Source organism: Vulpes lagopus, chromosome 1 (genome assembly GCF_018345385.1).
Source record: "Vulpes lagopus strain Blue_001 chromosome 1, ASM1834538v1, whole genome shotgun sequence".
Taxonomy (NCBI): domain Eukaryota; kingdom Metazoa; phylum Chordata; class Mammalia; order Carnivora; family Canidae; genus Vulpes; species Vulpes lagopus.
The window spans coordinates 96,814,143-96,839,477 of record NC_054824.1 but is presented as its reverse complement, the minus strand read 5'-3'; the positions used below and the strand labels follow the sequence as shown (position 1 = coordinate 96,839,477).

Genomic DNA, 25,335 nt, shown 5'->3' with positions numbered 1-25,335 from the left:
GTTAGAAAGAAGGCACACACTTTCAAAGCCTGGAGCTGAAGTTTTGAAGTATAGCAGGCAGATACAGTATTGACTCATATCAAATGCATAATCTACTAACTTAAAATAATGTGTGCACCTTGAAAAGTACAAAGCAAATAGAAATTTTCATATGCATATAAATGCTTATGGAGAGAAAGAGAGTGGTTATATATTATATAAATGGACTAGGTGCCACACATTGATTAATCCACAGTTCAGAATATGAGTATATCAAAAAGTTATGAATCAATTACATCAGCTGACTAATACCTGACAATACTGAACAATCTGGAAACTTCCTAGGTTAATAATTCTATCATAAAATCTAGTGGCTTCATATTGCTGTCTATGTTCCTATAGAGGACTTAGCACTCAGTAACTAGATATCATGCTTTTGGTCATAGGGTTAACATGAGAGTTTGGGTTGTTTTAACATTCTAATCACGCCATGAGGAGAACAATTAAACAGGCCTTTTGGTTGAGGACTAAGTCATCAACACATATACCTATAATATATACACACAGAACAGTTTACATATACTGGGTACAGAAACCAAAATTCTGGTTACCTTGGTCAAAATATCTCATACCTTCTAGTCATGTAACTTATGGCAAATCAGTTTGTCTGTCTCAGGCAAAATATCCTCACCTCCAGAAAGAAAAAGAATATTAATCCTTATTTTCACTACCTCACAGGGATATTCAGAAAATAAAAATGAAAAAATAAAAAGAATCAGTAATTTGACATATCTCTAATGCACTTTTCATTAGATTGTCTGTTCCTAGAGGAAATAAACCAAGAGTTATTAATTTCTGTAGGCATAGAGTTTGTCCAATTAGTAGGCATTTGGTAAACACTTGCTTGAATAATATAAATGGAAATGAAGAGGTCAGAAAGCTCTTTTCAAATATAAAATACTACCTTGAAGTAGGATTACTGTATGTCTAAACATGTATATAATTAACACATGAATTTGATTCATAAATCCATATTATACTTCTCAATTTAAGAGAAAATGAATCTTAAATAAATTTGAATCCAAAAGCAAAAACCGACAAGCAACCTCCATACAAAGGGTATGCTATGTTTTTATACTATGCATCTTCTAAGAAATCACAGAGACCAGTTGTTTTTGCATATGAACTATTAGAGATCAGCGATCTCCCCTTCATTTACCACTTAAAGTGACACTTGATTATATTATTCAATGACAAAATATACTTGAAAGTATTTACATTAATGGAAAGTTTTATTCCTATTTTAAATTAAGTGTAACTCAACATTTAAAAATACTTGACAGTCAACAGTCCATGACAGGGGTCTTATAAACTACAACCTGTGAGCTAAACCTAGCCTAGTGTCTAGGAGTTCATAAATTTTATATTTTTAAATAGTTGAAAAAAATCAAAACAGGAACAATATATTGTGACATGTGAAAATTACATGAAATTCATATTTCAGTTTCCATAAATAAGTTTTACTGGAATATAGCCACACTCATTCATTTTCAGTGTATTACCCATGTCTACATTCATCTGATGGATGAGTTAAGTATTTGCAACAAGGAAGGCACGACCTGAAAAGCTTAAAATATTTACTAACTGCCCCTTACGTAAAAACGTTTGCCAACCCCCAATCTGTAAGGAGATGGGTGCTAACATTGGAACTTATAAAAGAATTGAGCCATGCTCCCTTGGGCCTAGGGCTATCATATTTTCTAAAGTTCCTTTTCAATCAGTGGACTATAAAAAGTGCCAAAAAGTACTCTACCTGCCATTTTCCTTGGGGGACCTGAAAATAAAAATTGAAAGTGTTAAGTAGAGTTTAAAACAGTTATAATTGTCATATCATTCATCAAAGTGCAAGTTCTTAATATATTTACTCTAAAATGTTTCCTTAAATCAAAATGCTTGCATAGTATTAGATGTTGACAAAGTCATGTAGATTGAAGGAAGCAAACAAAGGAGAAAAGATTCCATTTTAAAACTGATAATATTTACTATCTTTAAACTGTATTTAAAATACTTTTTAAACCATTCATAATAAGGTTTTTTCTTCATAAAAAAGCTTTTTGCAGTAGATCAGCAGAGGACTCTAGTTGCCAGCAGCTAGTAAACTTGGGAAAACTTTTTTTGGTAGACAATGTCTTGTGTAATTTAAAATAAATGAAAAGATGTTATATAGAAAGATGCTAAGGGATTGAGAATGTCAGGACTGACCTCTAGGATACTGCATGGCCTTAATATTTATTTTTTTTATGTAACAGACACTTAATAGATCTTCTCATGTGCCAAAAAACTGTGCTAAGTATTTTACATAAATTAATTCATTCAATCCTCATTAAGATTATTAAGGACTATTAGAATCCCCATTTTACAGGTAAAAAAATTGAGGAACAAAGAAACTACATAATTTACACAAAGTATTCCAAAAGTATTTTTAATATAGCAGAATTAATAATAAATTATCTTTCTTATACAAATAAGACATTAAAACTTGATCATTTATCTAAAATCATCCAGCAAGAAGCACCAAAAACAGGATTTGAATCCAGGGAAGTTGGTTCCAAAAGGCATGCTACCTTTCATGTGCTGCCAAATGAGAGAGGTCTTCAAAGGCGTCATGTTGTTAGGTTCTCATATGAACTTTAGTCACAAGTGGAAGCAGTATTCTATGAGAAGTGCTAAGGTTGAACTGGGGAGACTGGTTATGGTGTGAGAGTAGGTGGTGAGTCAATTTACCCTGCTTCCCCTCTCCCCTGCGCAAATAACCAGCTGAGTGTCTTTGGGTAAATTATTGAAATTCCCTGTCCTCTAGTGTCCTTATTAGAAAAAAATAATGAGGATAATAATAATTACCTCATAGCATAGCTGTTGGGAATAAATGAGTCATATAGATATGAAGCCTGGCACACTGTAAACGCTATGCAAGCGCTTGCTGTTATTTCTGGTAAACCCAGGAGTTGTGGTAAGAGAATATGCCAAAGTTAAGATGTTGGCACTACTGCTTAAGTGGTGAAGTTACACAGCACCCCTACTCGTGCTTCCCTGCATCCTACAGCTGGGCCACAACTATCCTCCAAATGCTCCAAACCTTCAAATATTGAGTCTAGCATGGGGCTTAAGAGTAAGAGCTGTAAAGTCAGCTACCCAGTTTCAAAATCTCTTTTCCACTGCTAATTTACAAGCTCTATGACTTTGGGCTAATACTTCATCCTTTTAAACCTGTTTGCTCTATGCAAAATGAGTTTGAATAATAATATTTATTCTGATTAAGTTCGCTCAGGAATATGAAGCCCCCAATACAAAGTGTTCACTCAGTAAACGTTCACAAATATTATGCTGCTTTAAGCAGAGAAGAAACATCTTAAAAAGAGGTCTCTGATTTACTCAGAACTGTTATGTTTGAAATGAAGACAAATGCATCCCCTCCAGAATGGCCTTACAGTAGGATGTCAAAGGCACCTCAGTAGAACATTGACAAGATTCAGTAGGAAGCCAAAATCATATGTAATCAGACTTCAGGCTCCTGTCAGTGCCAAGTAAAAGCAGTGTAACTTGTCAGCAGCAAGCTGGGAACATGAATCCCTAAGTTCTTATCCTGCCTAACTACAGTATGTCTCCTTGAATATATTCTTTTGCCTTTTTCTAACTCAGCTCCCCCTCCTGAAAAACTGTCATTAAGAATAAACATTTACCAGAAATAATATTGAATTAAAGCATTCAAATCATTTGTTGTTACAGCATACATAATAAATACAGAAACATATTACATTGAAATGAAGAGTGCTATGGAACATGTACATTTTTAGGGTCTATTTACCTAAAGGCAAGTACACGAATGTCCTTATAGCCTGGTAACCCAGTAAATGCATTTTCAACCTGTTAAAATAAAAATAAAATTTATAGCTATGAAGAAATATGAAAAAATGCACAGAAAATTCTGCCTTTAAGAGGTGAATATAAAGCACCCTATAACTAGAAGCTTGTACATGTATACAGATACATAGTGATCTGAAGGTTACATAAGAAAATTCTAATTGAAAAAAAAAAAAAAAGAAAATTCTAATTGTTAACAATGTTAAAAAACAGTTTTTAATACAACTTTATCATATTTTTCTTTTACATTTTGTCTTTTAAGGTTTCAATGTACTTTAATATTGATTTTTTTCCCAAATTATGAAAAGCAACTTCTTATGGACAAAGCACTGTTTTTTCCTTATGGGATAAAATGTAGGAAAATAGCATTTGTTTCCAAAACAAGCTATAATAACTTTTTTTAAAAAAATATTTTATTTATTTATTCATGAGAGGCACAGAGAGAGAGAGGCAGAGACACAGACAGAGGGAAAAGCAGACTCCATGCAGGGAGCCCGACGTGGGACTCGATCCCAGGTCTCCAGGATTACACCTTAGGCTGAAGGCGGCACTAAACCGCTGGGCCACCAAGCCTGTCCTATAATAACATTTTTAAATGTGATTGTTTGGATTCGAAATCTGGGTGCAGCACACCCACAGACAAACAGTCAAGTGTTCGTTTTCTGTAAGTGTAAAGACTCTGATGGCATCTGTTTCCTGTTCCTACAACACAAGGAACTGTGAATAAAGTCAACATTAGAAACTAATCCGCAAGTTGAACTCAGCCCCCAGGAGAGACGCACTGCTGACTAGGTGTCATGAAGGAGGTTATGAAGGAGTGACCAGGTACCTGGTCAAAAAATCAATTTATGAGCATCGCACCTACAGGACCCATTTTATCACTGAGTCTTTAAAATCCAGCCATGTAAATCAATATGAGCTTAGTGACTGGAGGGAGAGAAAGAAAGCTACCTGGACTAAAAATCTAAAAATAGTCAGGTTATGCATAAATACATATTTTAACAGTGAATAGTGAACACAACCCACATTTCAGAAGGTGACATCTCACCAGATTAGTCACTCTTGAGCCAATGCCAGAATCAAGGAAAGAAGCTGTTAGTGGACTTTGGAAACATTTCAGGGAATCTGCTTTTAAAACCAAGTCTTGATATCATTGGGAGAGTGAGATTTTTATTTTTTAAAAGATTTTGTTTATTTATTTAACAGAGAGAGAAAGAGAACACAAGTAGGCAAAGCAGCAGACAGAGGAAGAGGGAGAAGCAGACTCCCCACTGAGCCCGGAGCCTGATGCAGGGTTTGATCCCAGGACCCTGGGATCATGACCTGAGCCAAAGGCAGACGCGTAACCTGAGCCACCCAGATGCCCTGGGAGAGTGGGATTTTTAAAAAATCATGGTTCACTGAAGATCTCAATGCCGTAAGGATAAAGCATCTCAACCCATGTTAACTCTTTAGCTATGATAATTTGCCTTGTTTTATTTTCTTAGAGGAAAGACAGAAACACCATAATTCTTGTAAAATGAAAGTAGAGATGGAATCTTGCAGGATAGGAATCCAAAAATGAGTTAGTCTCAGCTGTTTCTGTTGGCAAAGTAACTGTACACAAGCCTTATTTTATAGAACTGATACTGCCCTGCCCATCAACCATATTGGTTTTCCTAAGATTAAAATAATGTACCTAAAAGTATTCCATTAACTGCAAAATGTTATGCAACTGTATGTTATTATTATTGCTGTACCCATCTCATTTTGGGTTTTGTCATCTCTTGAATCTAATCACATGCAAGAATTCTAATTCATCACATCTAGTTAGCTACTGTACAGGTGTCCACTTGAAAGAATCATTCCACTTTATTAACATCAAGATTAATAATAGGTATAATTTATTGAATGACTTCTGTGTGCCTGGTGCTTTACAACAATACTTCTAATCTTTGCAATAATGTCAAGAGATACATATTTTCTCAATTTTATATATGAGAAAATTGAGATGTCAACAAATTTGTCCAGTGTCATGCATTTGGTAAGTGACTAAATCAGAATTTAAATAAAAATTAAAAAAAAAAAAAAAAAAAGGGATCCCTGGGTGGCGCAGCGGTTTGGCGCCTGCCTTTGGCCCAGGGCGCGATCCTGGAGACCCGGGATCGAATCCCACATCAGGCTCCCAGTGCATGGAGCCTGCTTCTCCCTCTGCCTGTGCCTCTCCCTCTCTCTCTCTCTCTGTGACTATCATAAATAAATAAAAATTTTAAAAAAAATAATTAATTAATTAATTAATTAAAAAAAATCAGAATTTATTCAACCCTAAATCTTTCTAATATCAAAGCCCATATTCTTCCCAATGAATTACATGCCTCTTGTTCTTCCCCTTGCCTCATGATAAAAATGTTACAGAATTGGTACCGGACTGGAAAAACTGTGAAGCTTGCTTTAACTTTTCACCTGAACTAAAATTAAGGTAATTCTTTTTCGTATAAAGGAAGGAACACTTTGAAGGGAAAGAGGAGACTTGATTTTCCCTTCTACTCCTAGAGGTTGAAAGGACTATAAACCATTTACTTGGCCTCCTGGGCCTCATCTATAAAATGGAGACGCTTACCCACATGGCTGCTGCGAGCTAAAAGACTTAAAACAGCCTGCAGAGAACATAAGGCACTATGCAAGGACACTGTGTTAATACTGTGGCTATCTTCAGGTATCAATGTTCCTAAACCTATCATGCTTATCTTTCTCTCTCTGACGTCATAACTGATGTTGTCCCAAGCTTATCTTACTCTGCTCATTAAAAAAAAAAAAAAGTAATTGCTTCTGAACCTCAATCCTCTCCAAGCTGGCTTTCTTTACCCCTGAATGTCTTTGTATACTATTACCTAGGAAATAATATTAAAGGAGCAATCCCTGTGACTGTGCCTGAAGAGAGAGAGTTAGAGGGATCCCTTCAATTTGCATTAAACACCGTGACAGAACCTTTCAGAAACACAGCCTCTAACTCTGCTGCTTTACACAAGGAAGTGACTATTGGTAGATGTTCCATTACAGGTAAGGGTATGGGGATATAGAAGTATGCCAGAGGAGAAACCATTTCATGGTAGGCCCAGACCCTTCATCACCCCCAAATCACCTCAAGCAAAGAGCTATCTACTTCATAAAGTCTCTGTTAGAGATATTTTTCAGAATGTTTATTAGACTTCCTCTAAATATGTCATTCAGTGCAGGTGTTTATCTAAACACTCAGGCTTATTAAGTTTCCTTACTCCAAGAGCAGAGAGAACAGATAGTTGGTCCAAGACACTATCTGATGCCAGGTGGCCACTGGCCTGGCTGACATTTCTTCCACATACCATACAGCCCTGCAACTTGGCCACATACATAGGAAAATTAATCGTCTGGCTTACACTCCCCATGTCGGATGGCTGCAGTGATGCTGTTTGGCTGAGAGATGCACATTTCTTTTTCTCCTCTAGACTTAGTGCCTAGAGAAGGAAATGAGTCCAATATAATGGAATTGAAAAACTTGGGCAAGGAGAACCCCATCAAAAGGGAATGGAAAAGAAATAAACAAAGAAATGATGTGCCCTGTCATTGGACAGAAAGGAAAGATGAGCACTCAATGCCTTACTACACAAGAGCAAAGGCACACAAGAGGGGGGCCAAGTATGGATCATTTCTGACTGAAAGAATCTTGAGTTCAAGTCCTATATAGAATTCTTCCAGAAAGGAAAGTTGCAGGATAGTCTAAGGCATGATTCCTTAAAGAAACACCTTTTTTAAAATACCTCCAACCAAGAACAGAGATAGGAGGGAAATTTACCTTTCACTGGATACTCTTTTGTCCTTTTGAACCAGTACTATGTACTACTCATGTGCTAACTGCCTAAATATTTTCAATTTAGAAAAATAATATTAAGTAGGAAATCAAAAGAAATTAAATTTAATGCTCCTTCAAGAAAAACAGTACACTGCATGTAGTTTCTTAAAGACATTCATTTCTCCAAATATTGTCAAGTTAAAACCATGCCAGTGAACACATTCTTTTTTGGCTGTGCAGCAGAAGTTTGGAACCAGTATGCCTTTGTTAGCAGATGGCAAGGTGTGTCAGGTTTTGCCTCAATTAAATAACTCATCTGTCTTTCTGTGATTTTTATACAGAGTTTTCTGAAGAAATGGCTATGTCACAACCCTCCGAACCATGTAGAAGGAGAGCCTGATTCCTTAACCTACATTTAACCAGTCTTGTGAATATGGGAAATTTACAACCCCAGTAAAAAGTCATGTTAGTTAAAAAAAGAAAGAAAGAGAGAAGAGAAACAAAGAAAAAACAAACCAAAAAATCACCCACCTCTGAAATAAACTCTTCTACAAGATGCTGGTAGTGCAAGTTGGAGGGATCCTGTAGCTCTTCCCTGAATTGCTCTCCCAAGAGGTGGATACTGAATTCTGCAATCTGCTCAGTTGCTGGTTTTGTGGATTCTTCTATTAAGTTCTCAATTTCATTGCTAATCTGGATTTTTAGAGAAAAAATAACAAATGTCAATGTTTATTCATGCAACCAACAAATATCTACTGACTGATACATATCAGACACTGTGTCAAAACAAACTTCTAATTATGACCTTTCATACGGTATTTGACTTTGGAACTAATTGGATGGACTTTAAGACATAGGCTAACACTGGAGCACCTGGGTGGCTCAGTGGTTGAGCATCCGTCTTTGGCTCAGGTCGTGACCCCAGGGTCCTGGGATCGAGTCCTACATCAGGCTCCCCACCGGGAGCCTGCTTTTCCCTCTGGCTATGTCTCTGCCTCTCTCTGTGTCTCTCATGAATAAATAAATAAAATCTTAAAAAAAAAAATAGGCTAATATTAAAATTAAACCATGCATTTGTATATTCCTTCAAATATACAATGACTGCTTCATGGAAAAACAAAATTTTCCACAGATAACCACCAAAGTTGGCCATCTTTTATCACATCATCTGTGAATTTAAAAAGGGTTGATCATGATAATATTATCATTTAAAAATAGCCCTGAAGTGTTGTTCTCAAACTTTTCAGTTTTAGGACCCATGTAAACTCTTAAAAATCATTAAGAAACACAAAGAAGTTTGGTTTTTGTGGGTTGTATCTATAGATATCTACCAAACAAAAATTAAAGGGGACATTTAAAAAATATTTATTAATTCATTTAAAGATAAACTCTTTACATTGTAAAAAGGAATAACATTTTATAAAATAAAAAATAAATGAGAAGAGTAACATTGTTTCTATTTTTACAAATTTTTTAATTTGGTTGTCTTAATAAGAAAACAGGATTATCCTATCTGTTTCTGTATTCAATCAGTTGCAATATGTTGCCTTCATTGAAATACATGGAGAAAAGTATTAGGGAAGGGAGGATTCTATTAACAGCCTTTTCAGATAACAGTGGAGGTTCTTCTTAGATAACTACACCAGTGCTCGCTTTGGCAGCACATATACTAAGATAACTACACCAAATTCAACAAGGGATAGTTTCTTAAATATTAGTTGCTACATGGAATCTGAAACTCTATCAATGAACTCTTTTGTACTCTGTAACATTAAAATCCAGGTCTTCCAGTAGCCAAAACTACAATAATCTGAACAAATAATGGATTATAATCCAAAGAATAAGTATCCACAAATCCATATTGATAGAAGTAAATGATTTAATAAATAAATGAGAAGTGACAATAGTGTCTTACAAAAGAATTCCAATTAGTAAATGTTGAATGAGGGAAAGAACATATCACTACTAGAATGCTACAGTAAGAACTGCTACATGGAAAATCTAAGTCCCTCCAATGTCATACACAAGAAAAGGAGTTGGAATGGAAGAATGGCCAAACTAAGGATTCACAGCAAGCCAATGGCAGAGTCAGTAAGACACTATAGAGGCTTTCCTTCAGTGTGTCATTTTTCATTCCTAATAGATCATATAATCAGAAACCTTCAAAATCTCAGAACAGGAAAGAACCTTAAAGATCCTGCTATCCCTTTGGATGCCTGAATTCTCTCTACAATATCCTTGACAAATGGTTGCTCATCCTCAGTTTAAATGGCTCTGAAAGAATCATGTATTTCAAAGGCAGACCACTGCTTAAAAAAAAAAAAAAAGTTCTCATGGTTCTCATGTTTTGGGAAGTCCTTTAACTTTTTTCTTTCTTCTTTGCCCTTCACAGCTTGGTTCCTGCTTTCCATTTCCAACCCCATCTCCCTTCCCCCCAACTTTTTTTTTAAGTGACAAATTCTGTTCGTTTGCTTCTTAACTCCATTGCTAATCTTTATCGCCCCTAAATTTCATATAGCCCCAAATCCTAACCTAAGGCCTTATGCCACCTTCTTTTTTTTTTCCTTTTTAAGGAAAGGCCTTATGCCACCTTCTTTTTTTCTTTCCTTTTTAAGATTTTATTTATTTATTCATGAGAGAGAGAGAGAGAGGAGCAGGCTCCATGCAGGGAGCACGACTTGGGACTCGATCCTGGGTCTCCAGGATCAGGCAGGCCCTGGGCTGAGGGCGGCGCTAAACCACTGAGCCACCCGGGCTGCCCCCATCTTTTAACTATCCACTCCACCATGCTAAATTCCTATTTGCAGACCAAGGAAAGTGCTAATTCTCTCTTCTCAGACCTAAACACTGCTATTCCCTTTGCTTTGAGACCTCAGGCCAAGACCCTTCCCCTTTCTCTTCTTTTGGTAATTTCTAATTAATTAATTAATTAATTTGGTAATTCCATTTTAGACCTCACCCCCACCAGAAAACTTCTCAGAACCTCCCCTCAAAACTGACCCAATTGGGATGCCTGGGTGGCTCAGCGCTTGAGCATCCGCCTTCGGCTCAGGTAGTGATCCTCGGGTCCTGGGATCGAGTCCCACATCAGGATCCCCAAAGGGAGCCTGATTCTCCCTCTGCCTGTGTCTCTGCCCCTCTCTGTGTCTCTCATGAATAAATAAATAAAATCTTTAAAAAATAATAAAATAAATAAAATCTTAAAACAAACCTGACCCGGGGCAGCCTGGGTGGCTCAGTGGTTTAGTGTAGCCTTTGGCCCGGGGCATGATCCTGGAGACCCAGGATTGAGTCCCACGTTGGGCTCCATGCATGGAGCCTGCTTCTCCCTCTGCCTGTGACTCTGCCTCTCTCTCTCTCTCTCTCTCTCTCTCTCTCTTTCTCTCTGTCTCTCATGAATAAATAAATAAAATCTTAAAAAAAAAAAAACCTGACCCAATCGCTCTCCTATTTCATTCTGCATTTACTCTATTAAGGCACATACCACAAAGTAATTATACAGTATGTTTACTTATCAGTATGCCTCCTGAAATAGTAACTGGCACATATCAGGCACTGATATATTTTTTGGTATTTTTCATTAGGGTGTAATTGACATATATAACATATATTAGTTTCAGGTGTACAACATAAGGATTCAATATTTGTATGTATTGCAAAATGATCATCACAGTAAGTTCAGTTAACATCCATCAGCATACACAGTTAAAAATCTCTTTTTAATGTGATGAGAACTTTTAAGATCTACTCTCTTTACTTTTAAATATGCAACATAGTACTATTAACTATCATCACCATGGTGTACATTATATTCCCATGGCATTCATTTTATAACTAGAAATTATACCTTTGACTCCTTTCACCTATTTCATCCACTTCCACACAAAGGTCTTAGTATTAAGCCCACATATATTTCCCAGTAAACTCTACCACTGATCTCAGTTCTGTAATCTAGGACATATATAAAAAACTACAGTCACCAGAGAGCCTTTCAAATAAGTACAGGCAGTGATTATGACTTCCCCTGACTTCTCCAAGTCTTCTCCTCCACACATTTCTCAGGCTCTTAATACCTTCTTTAGAGTGTGGTATACACGTCAGGTCTGATCAGTTAAAATATGATAGGATACCACCTCTCTTATAATAGATTCTACATTTCTATTAATGCAACCTAAAATTACACTAGGTTTACTAGTTTTCCCACTAGTAACTTTATCATACTACTGACTCAAACAAAGACTAACATCAACAAAAACTCTTAGTTTTATGGAATTTTATATAAAACTTTGCAATTTTTGATATTAAACTTTATCTCGCTAAATTTGGACAAAAACTTCCATTTCCAGTATTATTATAAAAGAACTATCCTTAATAATCTTGCTTCTAAAAAATAAAATAAAATAAATAATCTTGCTTCTACAGAATGCCTAAAGTCCTGAATAAATATTTTTAAAGTTTTTAATGCATAGCCGCTTTGCAAGAAAGTAAAGAAAATCCCAAGGGGCCAAGAAAAACAGGTTAGAAAACCCAGAGAGGTCAATCAGTGTTGGGTGAATACATAGTATATCTGCTAATACTTTGTAACCCAGGCTTTAGTTTTAAATACCACAAAAGGATAGGATAAAAGGAAAGATGTATACCTGTTGAAAGGTCAGATCAAAGACTCCTACATAATAGTAAAGATGATAGCTACACTTGTGGTGAGTACAGAATAAGGACAAACTTGTCAAATCACTATGTCATACACCTGAAACTAATGTGATATTGGGTATCAACTTCAATTAAAAAAAAAAAGACTCCCACATAAAGCAAGGATTCTAAAAACTCAACAGACCATTTGAACAACAAATTAAACTAAGCTAAAGGAATAATTAGTAAACTGGGACACACAGCTGAATCTAACACAGAGAGACAAAGAAATGAAAATTATTAAAGACTGGTTAACAAACATGTGGGATAAAATGAGGAGGTCAGAGGTTCAATCACACAAGATAATAGTTAAGAATTTTTCCTATACCCATATTTGTAAAACTGCAGAATGCCAAATACCATAGAGTATACTACTATATACATTTATAGTATATATACTACAGTATATACTATAGTATTCTTACATATATATAAATATACACAGCTGGGTTCCTGCTTCCCAGGAACCCACTATAAGTAGTGTGTGTGTGTGTGTGTGTGTGTGCATGTATGTGTGTGTGTGTGTGTGTATGGTAGTATACTATATATATTTGGAATATTGCAGTTTCACAAAAATGAGTATAGAAATGTATTTATTTATTTTGCTTTGGATTTGTTGTACTTTCTTAATGTACAGTCTTATGAATATCGTAAATTCTAAGAAATTTTCAGCTGTTATGTCTATGATTAAATGTGTCTAGGAAATAGAGATATATATTAAAAGTAGACAAAGAAAACAGCCAGAGGGAATAAACTGAACTGATACACAAGTGAAAAACAATTAAATTGACAGTTCTCAGTAGTAACAACAAAAGTTAGAATATAGTGAAATAAAACCTTGATGAAAAAAAAACACCTCAATCTAGAATTTAATACAGATTTAAAATTTCCTTCTAGAATAAGGAGATAATAAATTTTCAGATGATCAAAAACTCAAAATGAACAAACGAGAGAGTCTTACTAAAGTAACATCAGAAGCATATATTTCAAAAAGAAAATTATCTTAGAAGAGAGGTCTAAAATGCAAAAATGGGGGACTCCTGGGTGGCTCAGTGGTTAAGCCCCTGCCTTTGGCCCAGGGCATGATCCTGGAGTCCCGGGATAGAGTCCTACATGGGGCTTCCTGCAGGGAGACTGCTTATGTCTCTGCCTCTCTCTCTCATTGTGTCTCTCATGAATAAATAAATAAAATCTTAAAAAAAATAAAATGAAATGCAAAAAAGAATTTTAAGAAAATAAAATAATAAATGCACCCTGGTAAATGTAAAACAAACTTTATCTAAAACAAATATAATACAAACTGAAAGAAAGAAAGAAAGAAAGAAAGAAAGAAAGAAAGAAAGAAAGAAAAGAAAAGAAAAGAAAAGAAAAGAAAAGAAAGAAAAGAAAAGAAAAGAAAAGAAAAGAAAAGAAAAGAAAAGAAAAGAAAAGAAAAGAAAAGAAAAGAAAAGAAAGATAGGGATCCCTGGGTGGCGCAGCGGTTTGGCGCTGGCCTTTGGCCCAGGGCGCGATCCTGGAGACCCTGGATCGAATCCCACATCAGGTTCCCGGTGCATGGAGCCTGCCTTCTCCCTCTGCCTGTGTCTCTGCCTCTCTCTCTCTCTGTGACTATCATAAATAAATAAAAATTTAAAAAAAAAAAAAAAAAGAAAAGAAAGATAGATCGAGCAAATATAGTTGGTTTAGCACCCAACTCTTGATTTCAGCTCAGGTCATTCATTATCTCAGGGTCAGGCCCCATGTCGAGCTCCAAGCTCAGTGCAGAGCTGCTTGTCCCTCTCCCTCTGTCCTCCTCCTACTTCTCTCTCTCAAATAAATAAAATCTTTTAAAAAAAATTTTTAGGGACACCTGGGTGGCTCAGCGGTTAAGCATCTGCCTTCGCTCAGGGAGTGATCCTGGGGGTCAGGGGTCAAGGGTCAAGTGCTGCATCAGGCTTCCCACAAGGAACCTGCTTCTCCCTCTGCCTATGTCTCTGCCTCTATCTGTGTCTCTCATGAATAAATAAATAAAATTTTTTTTAAAATTTAATAAGTCTTATTTGTGGGATTGTAAAGAGAGGACTAAAAGAGAGAAAGAACAAAAATATCGAAAAATGGAATATAAATCAGTAGGGTCATTATTTGAATGACAATATTCTTGCATTGCTTAAGGATCAAAATCTTGAAAAATTTAAATTTTGCTAGATTATACACTATAACTTATGGGGTAACTTACAGGGTATATATATTTTATATATGATATAAATATTATACATAATATTATATTACATATTATATACCTTATAGGGAAACTACTAACAAAACAATAAGATATATAATTTCTATAACAGTAGATGGAAAATTATTAGAAAAAAACTGAACTGTAAAAGTGAACCTTCAGGTTTCATTTTGGAGGTACAGGCAATCTAATTCTTGTTAGGTATCTCTATACTGCTTTGTTTTCTTGCTCATTCTATAGATTGGCTTTAAATAATCCTCTCTTTTGGATAACAATGTTCCAATTGATTATACATAAGTCCGTCACTGCTATTATAGGGAATTCTATCTCATTCTATAAATATTCCCAAACCTAAACCACAACTATTCTGCTTCAAGTTCAGAACCATAGGATCACCTTTTATTCATTCATTTACAAATACTTATCGAATGACAATATGTCCCAGCACTATCTACTCTGGACAAAGTTGTACAGAAAGTAAACGTATTGATTCAGGCATCTACTCACAGATCCCATACCACTACCAACCTTGTTCAGTGTCAGGGTAGATAGTGGAGCAGAGAAGGGTGACTTAACCTGATATCAAATAAATTAAAATTGTCCAAGCTGGGAAGGAAAGGCACTAAGTCACTAAATGGCACTTTTCTAGCAAGTATGTTCAGAGTTTGCACCATATTAAGTAAGCTAGGATTTATGAACTCTCCAAATTTTAAAAATTCATATTTAACAAAATTTCTAACAAAACATTTCTATCTTCCTAGGCAGTCTGTGTACTTTATTTTCAATCTGAACGTTATTGTAAGTAAACATAATATTGTTTGGCGGACAGGTCACTGTTAATAATGACACTCTGAAAAACCACAATATATATTGACTTTTCAATTACGTAAAATCTACATCCTTTCCCTCTGAGGAAGAGAAGACCAAGTCCTGATCTACTATGGGATAGAAGAACATAGGCAAAAACTCCTGCAGTAAATTATGTTGATGACAATTCTAATTCATTTCATTTACATCCTGAAGCTCTCTCTCTTGCAAAAAAGCAGATTGACTCTGCTCTCCAAGGAATCTTCGCTTCTTTTTAATACACTGGTTTTAGAATCCACAATATTTCCATAAATGAAACTTCATGAAGTCTTGTATAGTTTAGCAATGGAATATAAGTCTCTCTTAACCCATTGTCCATGTTAGAAACTAAATAACAAAACACAGCATCACTCACACTCTCCTCAGGTCTCTCCTTGCTGCTCTCTGAGGTACCTTCATAGGAGGTCACCCCTGGATATGGAATGCTGAGAACGGCACCTAAGTACAAAAATGTGTATATGAATTCAGTCCCTAACTCAGAATCATGTCAGGAAACAACAAACTGACTTCAGAACCATTCCTATAAGTCATTTGCTTTTTTATTCTGGAAATTCAGTACATTCTAAACTTAAGACATATTTGCATACAGTCTTCCTATAACAGAAAATACTTATAACTCATTCATTCATTCAACAAGCATTTAATGAGCACCTACTATGTCAGGCACTATGTAAGATGCTAAGGATGCAGATAACATTTTTATCCTTATGGGCCTATCTGGTAAAGGGGACAGATACTGAAAAAAGTAATACTATCAGACTGGAAAAGTAGGTGAAGGTTGGAGACTGGTTATGAATTGATCATTGAAGCTGGGCCTCCTTGTGCTATTCTAATTTTTTGTGTATGTTTGAAATTTCCAGTAAAGAAAAGCTTTTTTAAAAAATTAAAAATAGGAAAAAAAAATTAAAAATAGGGGCACCTGAATGGCTCAGTCAGTTGGGCATCTGCCTTCAGCTTGGGTCACGGTCTCAGGGTTATAGGATCAGGTCCCATGTTGGGCTCCATGGTCGGCAGGGAGTATATTTCTCTGTCCCTCTGACCATCCCCCTGCTTTTTCTCTCTCTTTCTCCCTTTCTCTCTCTCTCTCTTTAAATAAATAAATAAAATCTTTTTGAAAAGATTTTTTAAATTAAAAAATTAAAAATAAAGAAAGCAACTATCAATTCATAGGAAATATAAAGATCAAAGGAACATGTTAAAGTACATCACACAATGCAATCAGAAAAATCCTTACTCTGAGAAACTCTTACAAGACAAATGACAAACAGTGGAGCAAGAAAGGTTTTACCTATTGATATAAGTAGTGGCTACGGAGTGTTCACCTTAAAGCAATTCTTTAGATCATACATTTGTTTTAAGGAGTTTTCTGATTTTTTATTAGATATAATAATTAAAGATCTGTAAGTACTAACAATATAATGCCATAAAATAAATGTAAACACAATTACTTCTTTTTTTTAAGATTTTATTTATTTATTCATGAGAGACACAGAGAGAAAGAGGCAGAGACACAGGCAGAGAGAGAAGCAGGCTCCATGCAGGGAGCCCGAAGTGGGACTCGATCCCGGGACCAGGACCACACCCTGGGCCAAAGGCAGACGCCCAACCGCTGAGCCATCCAGGGATCCCCTTACTTCTTCTTAAGATTCTTGAACACATATAAGGAAAGAGAAGCCTGATATTTTTTAAATGTGAGCTGAAATGTGTGCTTGCTTGCAACATCACCTTAAGCCATAAATAATTTAGAAAGAAAAGTGAATAAATATACAAGAGCATACCTCCCGATGTTGAGGTATCACCAGCAGGAAATGGAGATGACATTTCAGGGCTAAGGGTAAAAAAGATGTTTAAAGTTAATAAAGATGATAGAAACATGTGGATACATTCTGAGGGATTTTTTTTCCAAAAAGGAATGCACTAGATCTCCAAAAAGGGTTTCCAAACCCAAGTACTGATTTAACAAAGTTTAACAAATAATAGCCTTCATAATTCATTTATATTATACTTACTGCTTTTTTGCTCAAGTAGAATCACCCTACATAAAGTACTCACTACTCACTATTTCACTCACTATTTCATCAGCCTGTTTGATTTCTTCTGAAGTATTTATCAGTGTGTGAAATTATTTGTTCATGTATTATCTACTTCTTTTCTCTGTCTCCAATCTCTTAACCCTACAGAATGGTATTGTCATGGTAGTCACTGGACATATGTGGTAATTTAAATTAAAATTAAATAAAGTTTAAAATTCTGTTCCTCATTCACACTAGCCACAGTTCAAGTACGCCACAGTGACAGGTGCCTCTCTATTGCACAGCACAGCACAAAACATTTCCATCATCACAGAAAGTTCTATTGAACCGGAATGCCACAAGAATGTAAATTCTAGGAGATTAGGAACCTTGCCTGCCATATTCTTGCTCTATCTCCAGCCTAAAATAGGACCTGCCACTTCGTAGGCACTAAATAGATATTTTTAGAATAAAAGAATAAACAAGTACCATTAGCCAGGCAGCAAGACATCTGGCATGTAGCTACAGACAAAACACACATGATCTATTATAGTTACAGCTATAGAAAAGAAACAACAAGTCCATTACAAATGTAACAAGTAGTACATACATTAGAATACTTACTGCTAAGGAAAAAATAAAGCACAGATCTCATCTCATTGGGGAGATCACAGAAATCATAAAATTTTTTTACATCAAGAAAGCCAAGCTTAGAGAAATGACTTGCTATAGGCCACACTGCTAACAGGCTACAAGTCACCCACCTATCCTTTAACCATGCCACTTTGCAACCATAAGAGAAAATCAAAAGGTAATCAGAGGGGCACCTGGGTGGCTCAGTGGTTAAACGCCTGCCTTCAGCTCAGGTCACGATCCCAGAATCCTGGAATCAAGCCCTGCATCGGGATCTTTGCTCAGTGGGGAGTCTGCTTCTCCCTCTCCCTCTGCCCCTCCCCCCACCTGTGCATACTCTCTCTCAAACAAATAAATAAAGTCTTTAAAAAATAAAAAACAGGGCAGCCCCAGTGGCTCAGCGGTTTAGCACCGCCTTCCGCCCGGGGTGTGATCTTAGAGACCCAGGATCAAGTCCCACATTGGGCTCCCTGCATGGAGCCTGCTTCTCCCTCCGCCTGTGTCGCTGCCCCTTTTTCTCTGTGCCTCTCATGAATAAATAAATAAAATCTTTTAAAAAATAAAAAACAGGGACACCTGGGTGGCTTAGTGTTTGAGCATCTGCCTTCAGCTCAGGGCATGATCCTGGAGTCCCAGGATCGAGTCCCACACTGGGCTCCCTGCATGGAGCCTGCTTCTCCCTCTGCCTATATCTCTGCCTCTCTCTATATATATATCTCATGAATAAATAAACTTTAAAAAAATAAAAAATAAAAAAACATGGATACATTATGGAGTTGAATATAAAGTTCAAACTAAGATATTAAATATGATAATCCAAAGATATTTCATAACTGGAACTGGAGTGGGGAAGTCAACAAGGGCCATGTTCCCTGAACTCCCAGGCTTCTTTAGAAAATTTGAGAAACTGGGGCTCCTGGCTGGCTCAGATGCTGGAGCATGTGACTCTTGATCTCAGGGCTGTGAGTTCAAGCTCCATAGTGGATGTAGAGATTACTTTAAAAAAAAAAAATCTTATAAAAAAAAAAGAAGAAAGAAAATTTGAGAAACTGAGTTTAAAAAAATCTCAAAGGTTTTTCTGCTTTTTAAAAATACTATCTTGAAAGAATAACCTAGTAAACCATTACACCAAACCTATGACTGGGTTATTCAGAAGCATTCACAGGACACAGCTTCTCAGTGAGCTGTGTGCCATCTAGAAGAACATCTGGATAAGTCATTATAGTGAGTGATGAGTGGAGAAAGGGCCTAGGTGATGAGAAAGCATCAAGAGGCTTCTTAGATTGCAAGGAGTAGAGCTAAAACAAGTAAGATTCAAATGCATTTGAGACAGATATTAACATCAGGCCTGAACAGGGTCTCTCAGGTATCCAGAAGACAGAACCCCTTGCCAATACCTTCATTTTGTAGATGAAAAAATGAATTCCAAATGAATAAAGGAACTTTTCCTGGGGGACACAATGACTTCTTAAGGCCCAAGGCTGCACCTAAAATTCCTAAACATGCCTAGTTCCCTTCTCAATAACAACAGCAAGAATGATTACCACTAAATTTCTCATGTGTCACGTATCGTGTTAACTGTTTCATACTGATCAACTCAATTCTAGCAATAATCTATTTTGTTTTTAGGATTTTATTTATTATTTGAGAGAGAGAGGAAGAGAGTGCACAAGTGGGAAGGAGAAGCAGGCTGCCCACTGAGCAGGGAGCCCGAAGCAGGGCTCAATCCCAGGACCCTGGGACCATGACGTGAGCGGAAAGCAGGCACTTAACCAACTAAGCCACCCAGGCATCCCAACTTATCCTCATTTACACGTATAAGAAAACTAATACTAGAAGAGGTTAAGAATTTGCTCAGAGTCAGTGGAGCTAGACAGTGGAGGAGCAATGATGTAAAACAGGCCCATCTGATTCTGAAACCTCTCTCTCATCTTAATTCCTCACAACACCAACTTTATGTGAGCCATCTTGACTAGAAGGGCAACCAAGATGGTTTCACTTCATTGTAATAATAATAATGGCCTATGTAAACTTAATGACCTAAAAGTCAAAGTGTATAAGGTCCTAGAAAGAGGAAAGGAAACTCAATCAAAGCTGAGAGCTAGGGAGAGCAACGAGGCATGAAGAGCAAAAAGATCAAAATAAGAGAGAGAGGCGCTAAAGCCCAACACAGTAACTAGAACAGGAAGTTGGGATGACATGGCAAAGAAACCAGACCTCACCTGGTTCCAGTTAAACTGTCCTCCACATCAAGATCACATTTGATAAATAAGTCAAAAGGACAAAGATGAGTAACAGGAAATACAGTCAATAATATAATAATAACTTTGCATGGTGACAGATGGTAACTATACTTATGGTGGTGAGCATTTTGTAATGCATGTAATTGTGGAATCACTATCTTGTACACCTGAAACTAGTATAATATTGTATGTCAGCTATACTTCCATTAAAAATAAATTTTTTTAATTTAAAAAGAGAAATGCTGCAACTAAAATATAAGTAAATAATTAATTAAATCTAAGCTAATTCTCTAGGGGAGCATTCACAATGGAAAAGTTTGTTTACTTCAGGAGAACTAGATTTCACTTACTGAATTCAAAATAACTTTAATGATGGTAAGTAGGCAATGCTCAGTAATTCAAATCTCTTGTCTAACAGTCCAATGCTTAATTCCTCATTTCCCATTCTCCTTTCAAAAAAACAGTAAAAACCCACTTAACAGCAAGAATCCTTTCAACATGTTCTCATTAGGTCTGCCTCCTGCAGGGATCCCCTAAAATGTCACAACAGAACTAGAACACAGAGTTGTATTGAATTTGGAGGCAGAAATACTACTTCATTTCTAGGCCAAACCACAAATTTGAAGTTGTTCAGCTAAGACCTTTAGCTTAATACCACCAGCAAACAATCTCTTACTTTCTCATTTCCTCAGCTCATCCAGCACAATTTCTTACTCATCTCTGCCTAATCCTGTCAGAATTCAGGTAAGATTATATCAAAAGATATCAGAGACACATGAAGCGTAAGTTTAAAAACAAGCCAATTTCCTATCTAGATTACTACTCCTCTGGACAATTTTCTATATTTCACTTCCCTCTTGAATCTATTAACTGTGATCAGCACATGACAACAAAAGAACTCAAGGCACAGAGCCAGGAATCCTGGGTGCTGGTCCCAGAAGTATCATTAATTTTGTTATGCCTTAGAAAAATAACTCAGTTGCTCTGGGCCACAAGAACTTAATCTCCAAAACAGGAATACCTCCCTACCCTACCTATTTTACAAAGGTAAAAGTAAATAAAGTAAATAAAATATTTAAAGTAAAAAAGTAAAGTAAATAAAATATTTAAAAATAATTAAGAGGTAAATAAAATATTATATATCCAAAAACATTATAAAATTATGAAATGCTAAACAAATATAATAGAAAACGGAGGGTAATAGAATAGGGACGTGTGTCCCAAACAGAATAAAACATTTGCTAAACAAACAAACATGTATCTTTGGCTTTGTAATCCATGATAGGCACCCTCAAATGTAAATTAATTGATTAACAGATGTAAGTTAATTGAGGTACAAAAAAAAAAAAATGCCAAAGAACAATCCTTACACCAAGAATATCACCAAAGACCTGATAATAAACTTGAGTAATTGAGCAGAAACTCAGTTATTCATTTAACAACTATTTGGTGAACACATATTCCAGGTGAGGTTTTGTACTGGTTATTGAGACTTCACAGTAAGTCCAGAGGCAGGGGGTTAAAAGCATCAACTGGAGCTAAGTAGAGGTGCTTTCAACATACCCAGCTATAATGGACGCAAGTGCTAGAGGAGGACTTTTATAAACAGGTAACACGGGAGAGACTTGAACCTGTTTAAATGCTAACAAATTGTTAATGGGAGAAGCTGAAGACTCAGGAGAGACAAACAATGGTAGGGAGATGTGTAAGAGGTAAGATGGAATGTCAGGTCCTAAGTAAGGTGGGGAAAAAAAGTTGTTTGTTTTTTTTTAAAGACACTGGGCAGAATGACCATAGGGAAAGCTGAAGGTGATACAGAACAGAGTAACCAGTGCAAGTCATATGTCAGCAGGTGAGTTACAGTTTGCATAGAAGCAGCAATTTAAATCACAGAGAAGTGTGATAAGTAGAATAGGGGCCTCTCAAAGACATCTACATCCTACTCCCCAGAACCTCTCAATATGCTGTTACTAAATTATGCACAAAGGGGGATTAAGGTTGCAAATGGAATTAAGGTTGCTAATCAGCTAGCCTTAAAATAGGGAGTGTAACCAGGTTTGCCCAGAATAATCATAAGGATCCTTTAATGCAGAAGGAGGAGGCAGAAGAGTGTCCAATGATGAATGATGAAATGTGAGAAAGACTTGAGGAGCCATTAGCTTTGAAGATGGAGGAGGGACAGGAGCCAAGCAATGTGGATAGCTTCTAGAAGCTGGGAAAGGCAAGAAAACAGATTCTCCCCTACTTCTTAAAAAAAGAATGCAAACCTGGCAACACCTGAAGACCCATGTCAGACTTCTGAATGACATAATTGTGAAAGAGATTTGTGCTAATTTGCCACAGCAGCAATAAAACCTAACATAAGAATCTCAACACAGAGAATACAAGAGTAATCTAAAAAAAAAATCATAAAAATAAATTTTAATATAGAAAAGTAATGGGAGAATTAAGGGTTTCAATGGACCACTGTAGTATACCCGTGCAGGAGAAAGATGAGCTTTGGGAATTCTTAGGCCATACACATGGTTTTACTCCCAGTGTTACCCCAGATCACCCCTCTTAGCATGATTGGCAGTTTCCACCCCACCCCAACCTGGCCTGCTCTCGTTACATTGGAAAGATACTTTAGACTTTAACGTTCTGAAAATTCACTTTTATTTTCCAAAGTATTGCTATTTTTATACATATATTATCTTCTAAGAACAGTCCATAATATTTTGAGTCCCTTATTATACCAGTACAGTGCCTTGTCAATAAAAAAATAGAATCCAGTCAGTCCTGCAATGACGCTTATTTGTTCATTTGTTCCAATGTGATTAACACAGGAGACAACAGACCTTTTTTGCAAAATTTCTCTTTTACTTGTACATAGTCTCACTGTGAGAAATGCTAGATAGCTGCAGAAAACTGTACCCAGTTGAAGTGAGTCTTACAGAAAGTCACAATACATATGCACACTACACCTTAAACATCCTCCAGCTACCTGTTGTGCTAGAAGCCACACCCAACTTCACATGGTGTTACACCTGTCCATCCTATTTCAGATAACCCTCCTTCCGCCACTTTATAATAACCCACAAGCTACAAATTTGCTAAAGTCTACTTCCCAAGTGGACTTCCCAAGGGGAATTCCAAGCTTTTCAGAGCTTCTTCCAGGTGAAATGCCATGTATACTAGGGTATTTATAAGCTTCTTAACCTTATAAGATGTGTAAAATGTGCTATCATTTCATTAGGTACAGCCTACCTAGATCATTAGGACTAATAGGACTCACCAGAGTATTTAGTTCACTGCCTGTGTGTTGCAACTCTCACTCCTTGTGAGAGTTCACAAGGAACTCTCAAGCTCTGTTTCTCAGTGGTGAAGAGCCTACACCCAAAACACCATATGGCCCAACCATCTAAGTGGGTGCTCAACCCCAGGCCTCAGTGGTAACATTAGGTATATAAATGAGTGAGACCACACAAAGTTCTCTTCCCATCTGTTTACTCATGTTTTATTTGAAACCTATCATACCCCACTAGCATTCACATATGTACTCCAACATATGCCGGGACTCTATTGCCCAGTTTGGATCTGTAGGCACAACTCACCTAACTGGTTTTTTAATCTGTCTTTAAATTGTGGACTCAGACCTGGATTTTATGCTCTAATGGTGTTTTTCCAAATAATCACCCACAACCTGGCATAATCTAGATACTGTGAGTATGGATAAAATTGAAATGTTCAATCCTTATACACTCAAACCCCTTCACCTTCCATGATCTGTTCTGTACTGCTATTGCTCAGGAGCCAGAAATGATCTTAAATCCTAAACCTAAAGTCCAATAGAGCCACAAATCCTAGTATTAGAGGATGCATCAAGGTTTGTGTTGTTCTTGTATTTCAAGATCATAATCATCATTTCTCACAGTAAAGTGAACCTCCTCACCAACCATGATTTAATAAACTATCTGCCACTACTAAGGTGTACCATTTCATGACATTTTTACTATAAGCCCGTAAGCCCCAACAAAAGTAGATCATTCCATATTCCATTTCCAGAAATCTGTTTTCTCACCCAAGAGAAAGGAACAAGTCTGCCTCCTGGCAAGGTCAGAAAGTAACAAGCACAGTGGCTGTGATGGGAGTCTCAAAAGGGAAGTGGCCTCAGGATGAGGAAAAGCATTTAGGACTAACCCACAGCCCTAGTCATTGCAGGAGCTAGCAAGAAGATAGAAAGGGGCCATTAAACTTGGTGTGAGTCTTGGAATAGGTATGACACATCTCTGTTGCCAAACATGAAATTAGAGAGAAAAAAAAGACACTCACCTGCTTACAGTTTCCTTTGTATCTGTCAGTTTCTAAGGAAAACAAGTTAAAAATGACTGAGTTAATGACAGTTATTAAGCAGTAAATAAAATTTATTGCATATAAAACACTAATGCCCTAACATTATGTTGTTATTTTATAAATCTATGCTGTTATTTTCTATGGTTAGACAAATAGTTAAAGCAAGGTACTAAAAATGTCAAGTCTGTTTTGGGACTGTGGGAATGTCCTGGCACTGTCTCTGTTTATGTTTCTGAAAGTTCTTGTTCCCTTTCTTAATGGGCACAGATTAACAGACATTACTTGGTAATCATTCCAAAAAGATCTACAAATTGGAGGTTGATAGAGTTTCACTCTAATCTTACATGGACTTAGAATCAAAGTTTTTTGTGATCTAACATATTTATAGAAATTCTTCTACTAGAGTAATATAAATGTGTATAAAATAAGTGCTAAATCTATTTCTCCAGAATTCAAAAAGGTATATTATACCGATGATTGGATTATTCATCGGGGGCATTCCAAAGCAAATTGTCCTTAAGTTTCCTCTAAATTAGTGGTTTTATTGTGAGATCAATATAATAAAAAGAACACTAACTTAAAAGACCTAGTTTCAAGTCTTATTTTCTTTTGCTTGGATATGGAGGCAAAACT

The 25,335-nt window shown here is 36.4% G+C and overlaps 1 protein-coding gene across 3 annotated transcripts in view; it reads right to left on the bottom strand.

The window, feature by feature from the left end:
• The window catches only part of IMPG2 (interphotoreceptor matrix proteoglycan 2), an 89,783-nt gene that overhangs the window by 46,999 nt on the left and 17,449 nt on the right, over positions 1-25,335 (bottom strand). For all 3 annotated transcript variants that reach the window (XM_041757220.1, XM_041757228.1, XM_041757236.1), the window contains exons 3-8: positions 24,682-24,713; positions 17,261-17,310; positions 15,838-15,920; positions 8,240-8,401; positions 3,845-3,903; positions 1,793-1,813 (exon numbers count right to left, since the gene is read on the bottom strand). In XM_041757220.1, the coding sequence (XP_041613154.1) occupies positions 1,793-1,813; positions 3,845-3,903; positions 8,240-8,401; positions 15,838-15,920; positions 17,261-17,310; positions 24,682-24,713 (407 nt within the window). The remainder of the gene's footprint in view (positions 1-1,792; positions 1,814-3,844; positions 3,904-8,239; positions 8,402-15,837; positions 15,921-17,260; positions 17,311-24,681; positions 24,714-25,335) is intronic.